The 14,857-nt window shown below is 43.4% G+C and overlaps 1 protein-coding gene across 1 annotated transcript in view; it reads left to right on the top strand.

The window, feature by feature from the left end:
- Nucleotides 1-14,857, top strand: part of LOC308090608 (FRAS1-related extracellular matrix protein 2-like) — a gene marked incomplete at its 3' end in the record, with an annotated part of 169,103 nt that extends 154,246 nt beyond the window's left edge. Inside the window, exons 19-26 of the mRNA XM_080435850.1 lie at nt 5,171-5,363; nt 6,902-7,027; nt 8,108-8,235; nt 8,551-8,685; nt 8,878-9,004; nt 10,962-11,149; nt 13,104-13,250; nt 14,258-14,857. Coding sequence (XP_080291976.1) covers nt 5,171-5,363; nt 6,902-7,027; nt 8,108-8,235; nt 8,551-8,685; nt 8,878-9,004; nt 10,962-11,149; nt 13,104-13,250; nt 14,258-14,857 — 1,644 coding nt within the window. The remainder of the gene's footprint in view (nt 1-5,170; nt 5,364-6,901; nt 7,028-8,107; nt 8,236-8,550; nt 8,686-8,877; nt 9,005-10,961; nt 11,150-13,103; nt 13,251-14,257) is intronic.

Raw genomic sequence — 14,857 nt, 5'->3', positions numbered from 1 at the left:
TACTTTTGCTATTCTTGAATTTGAATCTTTATTTTTTTTAGCAAATTTTTATCCCACGATTTTATAACCCATTTTTCACCCAGTGCCAATGCCTAAGCTTGTAATCCTGGGCGCTACTCTCCCTCTGCCAGCCTGGGGAGAGCCCGGAACTGAGCTCATGCTTCCTTCAATGCATGAGGAGTGAGCAGGCTGCTTCTTATCAGCTGACGGGGGGGGGGGGTTTCCCCGGTAGGACGTTGCGTTATTCCAACCAGTTCCTTTCCCCTCCATCAGGCGCCCTGGCTGACCAGGGGGAGGCAGTATAGAGACCATGATTACAGCATGTTTTGTGTGAGGGTACCTACCCTGTGAGGGTACCTACACTTTGAATCTTGAAAAGTAACAGTTTTGGACACTATCCGACAGAGACGATATACAATAATGTCCTATCCGATAAAACTTAATATAAAGACGATAGGCCTCTCTCTCTCTCTCTCACAGAGGGAATCAATTCAATCAAATGAGTGATTTATAATTGTTATCTTATTCTCTAGCAGCCTAATAAATAAAAACATTCGGTAATATTCATGCTGGTTTATATAAAAGCCCGGGCTATTAATTAACAGAAATGTAACAGTCTTAGAATGGACATTGACATTCAGTGCTCTGAGCTGTGCTGTGATGATGAGCATACAACATTTAGCTCTCTGTTACCAACCCGATCTCCAGAGATTACCGTAACATTGCACGGAACGAGTGCACTTCATTCCGTGGATAGCCGCCTCGGAACTCCCGAATTGCGTGCATATGGTACGGCGCTGCCTTGTGACAAAACCATTTCGGAGGCGCGCAGTCACAGGCGAATTGTCCCCCCGTGAAGGACCACCGAGGGAGCTAAGGCGACCGAGTTGCCGTCCTGAACGGTGGGACATTCGCCTGTGCCTACTCAGCGCCGTTTGAGTTATGTACCGATAGGCACAGAATCGTACATTTTATTGTGGGGACTGCTCTGCTTCCGGGTTTTTCCGTGTTGCGACTGGTTACGCCCACCGTGGGACTCGCCGTACATATGCACGCAATTTGGGAGTTCCGAGGCGACTATCCACGGAATGAAGTGCACTGTTCCGTGCAATGTTACGGTATTCTCTGGAGATCAGGCTGCTGTTACTGTAGCTCTCCATTAGCTGACATCACCTCACCCCAGACTCTGTGTTGCCATGTCCGCTTATTGTAAGCGACGAGGGGCTAGTTTTTCGGTAAAGTTGCTTGTAAATACTGGTAGTTGCAGGTTTTTGGGCTTGTTTTTAAAGAGCAGTTATTTGGGCTTGCTTAAAAAAAAAAAGATTATTGTTTAAACCAGTTCTCAAACATTAGCATGTCAAGGACGCCCAAATGAATGTAATTACTTTGCAGACCCCCCATCAGATTTATTTATTTTTTTTTCAAATATATTCCAAATATTCCACTTTTTCTTTTCAAGATCTTTTGGAAAATAGCAGATCTACAAGCTCGTAGATCGGCTATTTTCAAATATCCAATGTAGATACAGGTTTAAAGTGCTCGTGTGGCCTATAGTCGCTTCTTTTTGGCTTGTTTTCATGGACAAAATCTGGCAACAGGGCCTCAGACTCTGTGTCTCTGGCTGTGAGAGGCTGCTATGACATAATGGTGAGTTGACAAGATTTACATCAGAACAGACGTCAGCCCTGGTCGTTAGGTGTCAGTAGGTCTGGGCAATACATATTATATTATTATTATATATCGAAATATGAGACTAGATATCATTTGGGATATTGTATCGTGATATGACGTAAGTGTTGTCTTTTCCTGGTTTCAATCACGTGTACTTTCAAGTATTGTCCGAAACTTTAAAAAATCTGCTGCTGCTGTTGTCATGGTTATTTTTGTTGTTGTTGCTGTTGTTGTTTGTGTTGTGTTGTGTGGTCCGGTCTGTGTGGTTATCATGGATCAGTTGTTGTTGTTGTTGTTGTTGTTTGTGTTGTTGTGTGGTCCAGCCTGCTTGGTTATCATGGATCAGGACACAGAGCAGCAGGCCTCAGGCTATTTTCTGTTCCACCTGTCTTTGATCTGCGTGCTCCTCCTCCTCTTCCTCCTGCCCATTAGACTGCTGAGTGTGTTTCTGGGTGTGCGTTTGACGTGCGTGCGTGTGTGCAGAGAGAGAGCGCTCGAGAGAGAGAAAGAGACAGACAGAAACAGAGAGAGAGAGAGAGAGAGTCAGACAGACAGACAGAGAGAGAGAGAGAGGGAGAGAGAGAGAGAGAATAAAATGTATAAATTAAAGATGATTGTAATTTCTCCGACGGTTACTTAAGGCTGACTCCAGCAGAGCATCGTTCATTCCACAGGCTCCTCACCTCATTAAGACATCTCACTGTGACTGAACACATAGAGAACATTTAAAGCACACAGAAATGCACACGTTCAGGATCATATAATACACGCATAAATAAATGAATTATACACGTTTTCTAAAGATTTCTGTGCCTGTCCCTGACTCACCTCTTGTACTGTGTTTTTGGCCCAAGTTTGTTTTAGCCAGTGGTGCAAAGTATCTAAGTACCTGTACTCAAGTACTGTACTTAAGTACACTTTTGAGGTGTTTTTGGGCGGTGAAACCTCCCCTATATGTGAGGTTTGGACATTGCACCCTCCCAACCCTGCGCTGTGATTGGCCACCAGTGTACCCCCCTAACCCTGCACCGTGATTGGCCAATCACAGTCTATTCAGGACTGTGATTGGCTAGTGAAACATGACACATGTGCATAGCCCTATAAATAGGAATATGCACTTTAAAAAAACACATTTATGTTAGGGGTGTACAATGGTTGGTCCACAATATTACTTTTCTTTAAGTGAACTTCCATCACTGTGATGACCACTGTGACCACACCGCCCACTTCACACTGGGTGTGATTTTTACTTTACTGGAGTATTTCCAATTTTCAGTACTTTTACTTCTACTCCACTGCATCTCAGAGGCAAATATTGTATTTTTACTCCACTACGATTATTTGAAAACTTAAGTTACTAGTTACTTTGTAGATTTTGATTATTATTACAAAACATACATTAACCACTTCAGCCCTATATACATTTTGGCCATTTGAAAATAGCAGATCAACAAGATGCGACGCATTGTGAGCTTGTAGATCGGCTATTTATAAAATATTTTTTATACATTTGAAAACTTGAAATGGGACATTCTGCGTGATGACTACTTTCTACTTTAAGTACATTTTGATGCCAATACCTTTGTACTTTTACTCAAGTAGATTTTGAATCCTGGACTTTTACTTAGTAAGTAGTATTAGTATTAGTAAGTAGTAGTATTCTACATTGCAGTATTGGTACAAGATTTGAGTACTTTTTCCACCACTGCTTTCTAGCGTGTGTGCGCGTGTGTGCATGTGTTACACACATTACCTTCGGCCTTTCAACTTGATCGGGCAGACAAATGTTGAAAGTAATGGACTCGCCGGGTGATGCGAATAAATCCCAAAAGCGATGAATGGTTGATTGACAGTGAATGACATGAAGTAAAGAACAGGAACGTCAGCATTCATCTCCTTTCTTTCCAAATGATTTGTCTCCCACTAAATTGCCTGCAGCGTTTCTCTCTGATAATCTCCTGCCCACAGTGTTTGGTTGGATAATTGACTATGCAAATGTCAAGATGCTTTTCGCTCCAAAGGTCCAACTAAGATAACGCAATTAATCCTTTTTTATTTGACAAACTGTGGCTTTTGGCAAACTGTGTCTGGGCTTGAGGCCAAAGTCACACTTAAAAGGAGTCAGTTGAAGATTGACTCTTGAATATGGGGGAAGAGAGCCACCTAGTGGACACTACAGTGACATGTGGAAAATCACCTTGCCATTATGCATGCAGCATCTGAAATACAGTTACTTTCGTGGGTTTTGTTTAATCATGTTTTCAATGTTGTTTTATCCTTGCTTGTAAAGTGCTTTGAGCTGCAATTCCTGTAGAGAAAGGTCCTATTATTCACCATGTTCGACTCATTGAAAACACTTATCCCTGGTTCTGTTGACTGATAGTGATATTGTCCTCATAGTCTAATGCATATGGAGACCTACATTTAAAATGTCTTCAGTCATTCTAACCTGTGCTCCCATGCTGGTGCAGGTCATACGTGACGCTGCGCATACCCCTGTACGTGTCCTACGTGTTCCACTTGTGTGTGTGTGTGTGTGTGTGTGTGTGTGTGTGTGTGTGTGTGTGTGTGTGTGTGTACGTTTGACCACAGCCTAGAAGAAGCCTTTATAACTAAGGTGGTGAAATATCAACTGCTAGAGCAGACCATGTCGCAACTGGGCTACAATTGTAAACTTTTAGTTTTCATATTTGGCAGCCTGGGCCATGTTCATAAGCTCGTTGTTAGAGGCCTTCAGATGGCTGGTCTCACAAAGAGAAGAGCCAAACAGCTAGCAAAATATTGCTCAGTGTCAGCTATCATTGGCAGTCGCGCTGTTTGGAGACTGCGCCGCTATCTGTACCCTTAAGCTGTATACTGCCTGTTTGGCCCTACGTGTGTGTATAACTGTAACTGTGATTGCCTTTGTCGGCACGTATGCCATAGTAACCCACAGTGTGAAATTGCACTACCAGTATTTGTGTCCTTTAGACCTTGTATTTATGTGGACATAAATAAATAATTTAAATGTGTGTGTGCGTGTGCGCGTGTGTGCGCGTGTGCACGTGCGTACACGCGTGCACACGTGTGCGTGTGTGCATGCGTAAACATTAATAGATTAATAAGATTGAAATTCGCTGTGAAATGTCTCTGAAACAGTGCTCAAAGGAGTTCAATATGTTATTTAAATACTGCAGTTTTTATTAGAAGCCTAGTAGTTATTTGTGTTTATGTTTACAGTTAGATGTTGGATTGTTTGTGCCTGTAAGAGTGCATGAATAAATCCATTAGTGAGCTTTGGATGTGAAAGGCACCGTAATTTAACTCTTGAGTTTAATACATATATATATATATATATATATTTGGTAGTGTTTAGTAAGATGCAAGAGTCGTGACAGTACTTTTCAAAGGCTTTAGCTTGCCACAAGCTGGTATAATATGAATATGTCATTTCTTGTTTTCCTAATGGATTAAATTGATTGTTAACGTATGTATGAATGAATGAATGTGGTGGCTATAGGTGCTGAACTTGGTGCAGTCCTACGTGACGCTGCGCGTCCCCCTGCACGTGTCCTACGTGTTCCACAGCCCCGTGGGGACGGGCGGCTGGCAGCACTTTGACCTGCAGTCCGAGCTGAGGCTGACCTTCGTCTACGACACGGCCATCCTGTGGGCCGAAGGCATCGGGAGCCCCCCTCAGGCTGAGCTGCAGGGTGAGTGGAGCTGCTGCAACCAGGGGGGCCGTCGATTTGGGGTTTCATCATGGGATGACAATTACCACCCCCTAGCGTTGACATTAACCAGTTGGAAGTGCTGCAGTACAGTGTTAATTGTGTTGACTAAATATTTTGATATTTAGTCGACTAGACTAAGACAAAACAATTTCAGATGACTATAATAGGACTAAAACTAAATTGTGTGTTATTCAAAAGACTAAGCCTAAATCTGAATTTGCTGTCAAAATTAACACTGCTGCAGTAACGTAAAAAATACCTCAAAATTGTACTCAAGTACAGTACTTGAGTAAATGTACCTAGTTACTTTACACCACTGCATTTAACCTCAAATTCAGTTATTTTATGCATTATTTTCTCCACCTTTGAATGTGACATACACAACATAATAATAGTGGTGTGAGGTTGAGAGATCTTCACAAAAGAAAATGATTATTTTATAAAAAATGCAAATTTTCTATAATCGATTCAATTGCTTAGTTTGGTTGACTGTTGCACCCCTAAGGGTAACATACAGAAAACCTGGAGACTGACATTCAGTAATTGGGTCTTATGATCAAAATAAGAACATTTTAATGGTGTGTAAATCAAAAAAAAAATATCAACTTTTTTGATTGATTGAAACCTTTATTTAAAGTCTTTGCCACGGACACACTTGTCCATATCTGGACATAATTATTGATGACCCCTGCTTTGTTGTTCCTAAAAACTTTTCAAACAAGTCCCCAGAGCGGCAGCATTGTCTCTTTCATCAACATAATCCATCACTGAGCCCAACAACAACGTGGCTCCATTGTCATTTGTCCCGGAACAAGCGTCACAAGAGTGACAACAAACGCTCCTTCGTCCCTGAGCATGTTTACATTCTGAAAAGGGAAGATTGCAGAAATCAATCACTGTCACTTCATGAAATTGTTTTGGGGGATGTATTTTTTTGTATAGGCTGTATTTTTTTGTATAGGCTGTGTTGACAATGAGGAAGAAAAACACAATTATGCCAACAAACATCCTTTGAGACCGACGGAGACTTGATTGGCAGCAGGGCATACAATTTGCTCTGAATAAATACAGAAAAGAAGACAAACAAACTGATGTGTGTGCGTGCGTGTGTGTGCGTGCGTGCGTGCGTGCGTGCGTGCGTGCGTGCGTGCGTGCGTGCGTGCGTGCGTGCGTGTGTGTGTGTGTTTCATCGGCATGGGGACTGTGTCTGGAGGCCAGCCACTCCACATGTCTAGATGGTTCTGAACTGCTTGGGACTGACCATGCCTGTCTCAGTTCACTGTATTCTGCCATTTACAAGGAAAAATCGAAAAGGAATTGCATTTATCGGATGTTTAGAAAAATACAAAGATTGGCCCAAAAAGTGTATTTGAAAGTGTATTCTGTGTGTGTGTGTGTGTGTGTGTGTGTGTGTGTGTGTGTGTGTGTGTGTGTGTGTGTGTGTGTGTGTGTGTGTGTGTGTGTGTGTGTGTGTGTGTGTGTGTGTGTGTGTGTGTGTGTGTGTGTGTGTGCCTTAGGTGCCCTGTACCCGACAAGCATGAGAATCAACGATCAGGGCCGTCTGGTGGTGAATTTCCGCACCAAGGCGCGTTTCAGAGGCCTGTTTGTGGAGTCCCACTCTGGAGGACGGATCAAGCGAGCTGGTAAGTCCCTGACGTGTGTCAGTCATTCATCTTTGTTCCACTTTTCTCTTCAATAGTACACAGTCAAATTCTTACCTCTGACAGTGTAAAAAAACGCATGGAGATGAATGAATGGAGATATAATTACTGTACACCTTTATTCATTATTCTTTCTTTTTTTCTCCACATTGCCTCTTCAGTAACAAATAACATGAGGGTTGTTGAGTTAGCTTTTGTATTTGCTACAGCACTCATATGCTTTAAAAAATAAGTGGATGTGAGTGAGTTGAGCTTGCTTTGTGTTTGGTAATGGATTTCCACCTGAAGTGCTTATTTTTTTGCAAATGTTGAGGACATGTTATGCAAATGTTTCATTTTCATGCAGCATTTAGACAATTTGCATAAGAGCACTTGAACTGCAACTCTAGCTGCTAAGGGTGCTTATTTGGTGCAACAGATGTTATTGTCAGACTGAAAAACATTACAAAGCCACTCTTTATCCTTTCGTTTTTTTATTTTGATCCCAATAGCTTCCACAAAGTGGTCGCTGCTAGTCTCCCTGCATGAGGTCCACAGAAAAATAACAACTAAAACAACAAGCAATAATTCATATCTCACTGACAAGCACTATATTAGATCAGACAATAACCTCATGATTATAAAATATATTAATATGACAGTATATAAATTCCAAGTTTTAAAAAGGTTCTCATGTAATAAAGGAAAGAGCCGATCTACAGATAGCCCTCCACCAAACAGACTACTACAGATTACTACGGACTGGCAGTCTAAATAATTCGGGAGATCAGTCGGTTGAAGGGTGTGAAAAAAAGTCGCTGAATGCACCTGAGAGTTGACACCGACAGACGGCTAGTATGGTGCTAAAGATAGCCTACAACTTGCGACCCAATGTGACAGTGTACCCACCGCCCATTCAACAGTAGATTTTCGGCAACAGACGCTTTCCCACACTTACCGCCGGCGATGGTGGAGAGCTACCTTACAAGCTCACAACATGTCACATTTTGAGCTTGTAGATCTGCTATTTGGTATAGTGTGTGGAGTGCAGTCTCTCTGATGTTCTTTCTCCCCTCCCCCCAGCGCCCACGCTGTCGTCCATGGTGATGTGTGCGGACCACCCTGGCCTGACCTTTAACCTCAGCCTGGTGAGGAGCGAGCCCACCTACAACCAGCCTGTGCAGCAGTGGACCTTCACCTCTGACTTTGCTGTGAGTACCAACAGATTAAAGGAAATTATAATAATTAGATTATAAAATGTATCTGAATCAACCCACAGCTATTTGTCCGAGACATATACCAGTGTGGTTCTCAAATGTTTTAATGTCAAGGACCCCCATAGCTCTGAAAGTGTATAAATGGAACAAAATGGACCCGTTGGGGTCCGTAAGGTTTGTTTGTTTGTTTGTTTGTTTGTTTGTTTGTTTGTTTGTTTATCCATCCAACCAACCAATCATTCAATCACATTCATTCATTCATTCATCCATCCATTCATATTCTCTCCTCTGCTGCCCTCTACTGTCCAGGTCAGGGACTACTCTGGCACCTACACAGTGAAGCTGATCCCCTGCACCACGGCTCAGAACATGCAGTATGCCCTCCCTCCTGTGTGTAACCCCAGAGAACCCGTCACCTTTGACCTGGACATCAGGTTCCAGCAGGTAACGTAAAAAACACACACAGGCCAAATCCCAATGGCAATTTGTTTAGGAAAAAGGGGAAAATATTAAAAGAATAAAACAAAAATCTCTCTCTCTCTCTCTCTCTCTCTCTCTCTCTCTCTCTCTCTCTCTCTCTCTCTCTCTCTCTCTCTCTCTCTCTCTCTCTCTCTCTCTCTCTCTTTGTGTGTGTAGGTGAGTGACCCAGTAGCAGTGGAGTTCAGCCTCAACACCCAGATGATCCTGCTGTCTAAGAGAGACCTGTGGTTGTCTGATGGCTCCATGGGCTTTGGCCAGGAGAGTGACGTGGCCTTCTCTGAAGGTAGGTGTCCAGCACACACACGCATGCACGCACACACACGCACACACGTGCGCACACACAGGTTTGTATTAACTATGCTTGTGAGGACATCAAAACTTTTTTGATTGATTGAAACCTTTATTTATTTTCGAAAAGGGCATTGAGGTTTACCCCCTCATTTGCTATGCTGTCGAGATTACACGCACGCACGCACGCACGCACGCACGCACGCACGCACGCACGCACGCACGCACGCACGCACGCACGCACGCACGCACGCACGCACGCACGCACGCACGCACGCACGCACGCACACACACACACACACACACACACACACACACACACAAATCAACAATTAAGACACATACAGAACAGATATAAAACACAGAACCAACTAAATAAGACCAAAACAGAAAACTAGTAAGTAAAAAAATAGTTAAATAGTGAGGCGGGGTGATTTGAGAGCAGGTTATTAGATTGTCCTTAGGATATATTGGGGCATTACTTTTTAGCACGATTTGTAGATTGTTCCATGAAACTTGGACCCTAGCATCTGGGGACGGACAATCGTCAAAAATTGCAGATCTTCAAGCTCGGCATGAATATCACCAAATCTCTTTGTCGACTATTTTCGGCGAAGAGATTTGGTGTAGAGGGGGGCGGGCCTAGTATAGAGCCCAGTGAACTTAGCATATAGAGTGGTTAAATATACCTTTACTGTATGCCGTTATTTCAAGATTGAAATTCACATTCCCAGCATTAATTAGCATATATTCTAGGGCGCTTTTATTAGCACTGACACCAAGCCTTCCCTTTTCCTATTTATATACTGGTGATTCATAACTTCATGAACATAAGTTTAACCCATTAAGACCGGGAACGCATCTGTGTAACCACTTTAACCATTAATTTATACTTTGGATTTTCAAAAATAGCAGATCTACAAGCTCATAGCGCGGCACTCTGTGCCGTGCTATGAGCTTGTAGATCTGATTTTATTTTTTTTTATCATGTAAATTTGTTCAAATCATTGAATATATATTTAAAGGTAGGGTAAGTGATTTTCTTTGGTTAAAATAATTGTTAAATAGCTCTATATTCTGATAGTACTCATTGCTATAGAGTGTTTGTTCAGTAAAAGGAGTCTCCTTGTCTCTCCAGCTCTTTATAAAACAGAAAATGCATTTTCGTTTCATTTCCAATTTTATCCAATCAGGATAGAGAACTCAATCAGGATATAGATTAAACAAGTGAAATTGGAAGTGATGACACTAAGAAATGAGCAGGAAAAATTGGAACTGGAAAACTATAAAAATGAAGCTTAAAATGGGTACTTTTTCCTGATTGGCTGAGAGTTTGACACCTACCGGAAAATGTATTATTTATTATTAAAGAGCTGGAGAGACTGGGAGACTCCTGTTACTGAACAAACACTCTATAGCAATGATTACTATCAGAATATATATATAATATATATATATAACTTTAACCTTTTAACAAAATCCTTTTTGTTTTAACCCAAAAAATATCACTTACCCTACCTTTAAAGCAAACATTTTTAACTGAAATCTTTGCTTTTGGGGGGTCCCTGGAACAACATATTTTGAGATGGGGGTCCGTGGCCAAATACATATCATTTTGGGGGTCCTTGACATGAAAAGAGTTAACCACTGAACCACTGATTATAGCAACATAAGTTTTTTCTAAAAACTGTTAGGATTTAGAAGACATTTGTAGAACCCCCCTGATACAAAGATTTGAGTTACAAATGTTTGCTTTAAAAAGCTATATATATTCAAAGATTTGCAAAAAACAATCATGATTTTTCAAAAACAAATCGCAGATCTACAAGCTTGTAGAGCTTGTAGATCTTCTATTTTTGAATAGCCAAAGAAATCTAGAAATGACACGTCGTCCCCGGTCTTAATGGCTTAAAGAATAATAACATCCTCTCCTCTCTCTCATATTTTTCCAGGGGATACGATCTACGGTCGTGTCATGGTGGACCCAGTTCAGAACCTTGGCGACGCCTTCTTCTGTAACATCGAGAAGGTGTACCTGTGCACCGGCGCTGACGGCTACGTGCCCAAATACAACCCCACCCGGTTCGAGTTCGGCTGCCTGGCCGACTCCCCGTCTCTGCTCTATAGGTTCAAGGTCATAGTAAGTACAACACACCCTTTTGTTCTTGTGTAATACTGTTCGTATACAGTACAACCAAGCCCCCAGAACCCAGTGGTTGCATAGACCAATTATTTGTTTACCAACATTGACACTGAACACACAGGTGATTGTTTCATGCAATCAATTCCCAACATAGGGTGCGTTCGGAAATACAGCAATGAGCGCACTGGCCAATACAAACTAATAGGCGAATGCGCTCCGGTGCGCAATTTCCGAATGCACCCTCCGAACGGTGCCGGACCTGTGCGCGCAATACTGGTTCTTATCGCTTGCAACCAGTGTGACGTCGTCTGTTAACACATTGACCGCCAGAGGTTAATCTCATAATGTACTCACCAGTGCCAACGTTTTATTGTTGTTTTTTGTTTTTTTCACGTCGCCTTAGACCTTGTTAAAATCCTTAAGATTGAGCTGTGCACTGTTTGTAAACATCGCGGACATCTCCCTGCGTCTACCAGTGAAAACCACGTGTCAAACGGAGCCGCCATGTTGTAGTTAGAACGGTTTATGTTAACTCTTTGACTGCCAGAGTATTTTCATAAAGTACTCCCCCAGTGCCAGCAATTTTCGTGTTTTTTATTTTTATATTTTGAATTTTTCTCATGAAAATAATTTAAGGACACATAATTTAAAGACCCAGCACAAATCCGCCACTAGAGAGCAGCACATGACAGCTTGATCAGGTCGTTGGGTCTCTCTCACCCTTCTTGATAGATTACACAGGGAAAAACATGAAAACGGATGTGACGTCGTCCCAGATTGTTTTGATCGGCCAAAATTACGATGTGATACACGACGGCGATGACTGATCGTCACCCAGACCATAGATTATAGAAGAGAACCTGTCCGTTTGTCCGTTATACCGTGTGAAAACCTGTTTATTTACCTATTTTGGACGAAAATGACTGGGGAAAAAAATTAAAAACCGGAAACGGAATCCAGGTCATGAAACCGGATGCAGATGTCCGTGAAGTAAGTGGAACTCGAGAATAACATTGAATATTAAGCAGCATAGCGCAATCAGAGATTAAACAATGAACGCGCGTCCAGCGCGTCGAACGCGTCGACGGCCAACTGGACAAAGTAGCACTTGACGCGTTATCGCGTCGTCCGCAGTCAAAGAGTTAAACAGTGATCAGCGAGGAGAAAAACTACAATCGAAGAAAATGGCGTTTCAGTGTGCGCTTTAGAATGGAGGCCAACGGGATCGGCAAAACGTGATCCAGAATAATTCCATTTATTTTTTTCGAAAAAAAGGAAAAAGCACCACAGCCCGTAGGCTACGGGATCGGCGCTATACGGTTGGATTTATCGGCCCGTAGGCTACGGGCTTGGCGGTGGTAGTGTTAAGGGGTCTATTGAAGCGCATTGGACATGCTGGCCATTCATAGGTACTGCAGCTGGGGCCACTGTACATGAACGAGCGAAAACAGTTTCGACCAATGGGCTCGACTCACGAGCTTGTGCACGGGGCTGCACACCGAGGTGACGCAAAACACGTCACGGAGGTGATGCACAGAAGCCCCAAATAGGCCTCGCCCATCACATTTCCAACCCGGAAGAAGGGGTGATTTCGGCCCATGCGCTGGGTGAGCAACTCAATGCAAGTGGATGGGAGGGGATATCCGGTGCCCTCTTTATTATTTTTAACTCTGAGTGCAACCCACCTTTTCAGACTCTCATTCCCAACCTAATTCTAATCCCCCTTTCTGCCTTTTAATTTGAATGTTTTCTTTGCTTAGTTTTTAGCCTTTAACTAGTTATTCTCTTAATAAAGTTGTTTCATCAGTCAAAACAAATTATAATCTGTACATTGAAACTATAGGCCTACACTTTATATGATTCCAGGTCAACAAATTAACCTGGCATTTATCTACATTACATGCCATTTAAATTTGTTATCCACTCATTAAACTAAACCCCACCCCTCCAGGACAAGGCTCAGCCGGAGACCCAGGCCCGCCTGTTTGGAGATGTTGGCTTTAATGCCTTGTTGGCCGTAGACGACCCTTCAGCCATGTCCCTGGTCAGACAGCCTGGAGCGGACGGATTCAGCCTGGACTCCACCGCCATGTTCCAGGTATGTAGAGTAGACAAGAGGTTCTCAATCTTTTTAGCTCGAGAATCAAATGAGAAATTTGATGTCTCTCCAGGACCCAAACAAAATAGCCGATCTACAAGCTCACAACACAGCTTGTAGACATGCTATTTTCACAACTTCCTAATTTTGTATTCTTCGAATTTACAGAATTTGTTACGTTTTTTTTATTTATTTACGATACAATTCTTTGAAAAATGTTTGAATCTGGAAATAGTCATTAAAAACAAGTTGCTAGACACAAAAAACTACAGAGATATTTACTTGCTACCCATAAAAACGACACACAAATGTGGTTCCCAAACACATGGGAACCACTGTCATACCTCGCCTCACCTCTAGGTCACTCACTGATTGATGTGTACATCAGACCATCAGCAACACTTCACCGCCCAAAGCTGCATCTGCGTTGTAAGCCTGTGCTATTTGACCTACGTAAATCATAGTCAATCTCTACATACTGTAGAGATTGACAACACTATCCAATCACTGTTTTAAATGATATTTCCGACACGCTGAAAAGATTGATTATTTTCCGACGTCAGATTACTTCCACATTCCACATGGCTTGTTGACATCTTTCTTCCTTTGGACTTATTTATAGATAGACAAGCACACCGTGATAGACAGACAGACAGACATCAATATCATCTCTCTTCCAATCTTAAAGGGATAGTCCACCACCAAAATGACTTTTTTTCTATCGATTAGTCACCCCATGGAGAATTGAAGTCTTGAATGCATGGATATTGCTTTGTTTTTGTCGCATTCCTAAGCCAATAATTTGATGACCGCAGCGGTTCCGGTAGGAGACACAAAGAGTCTCCTTTGTGGAACCGCTGCCTACCGGACCGCTGGTCATCAAATTATTGGCTTAGGAATGAGACAAAAACAAAAATGTATCCATGAATTCAAGTCTCCATGGGGTGACTAATTGATTGGGTGAACTACTCCTTTAAACCCTAAACATGTGTTTACGTGTTTCCTAGGTGGCCGCTGGCAGAGAGTGGTACATGCACACCATCTACACGGTGCGCTCCAAAGAGAACGCCAACAGGGGCATCGGCAAGCGCAGCCTGGAGTACCACCACTCCGTGGTCGCCGCCCCCGCCGGCGCCAACGACCTCGCCTTGCCCTCGTCGCCCCGCCGTTCCGCGAGGTCAGCCGGCGGCAGCACCAAAGTCCCGGAGGTGGCCAAGGACATCGGCGTGGACAACAACCGCGGCACCAACATCATGCACATCGCCCTGGACCGCACCAGAAGGCGGGCCGGCGCGGGGGGCTACGGCGCCGACGAGCCGTCCAGGGACGGGCTGGAGCCTCGGCATCTGAGCGGCGGCGCCAGGGACGGCGGCGAGGACGGCGTGGCCGTGACCGTGGTGGGCGGGCTGGTGGGCGTGCTGCTGACCGCACTGGTGGTCCTCGGCCTGGTGGTGGCGCTGAGGTCCAGACAAAAGTCCAGTGATAAAGGGGGGAGGAGCGAGGGGGGCGGAGGCAAGGCCAGGGGGGTGGCGATCAGTGGGTCGATCAGCACGGAACCCATGCTGGTGGTGAGGATGCAGGACTGCCATGACAGCTCAGAGGTCTGA

The sequence above is a fragment of the Gymnoscopelus braueri genome, assembly GCF_963280865.1.
Source record: "Gymnoscopelus braueri genome assembly, chromosome: 8".
Taxonomy (NCBI): Eukaryota; Metazoa; Chordata; class Actinopteri; order Myctophiformes; family Myctophidae; genus Gymnoscopelus; species Gymnoscopelus braueri.
Note: the sequence above shows the minus strand (reverse complement) of the source record. Positions and strands in the feature narration are given on the sequence as shown.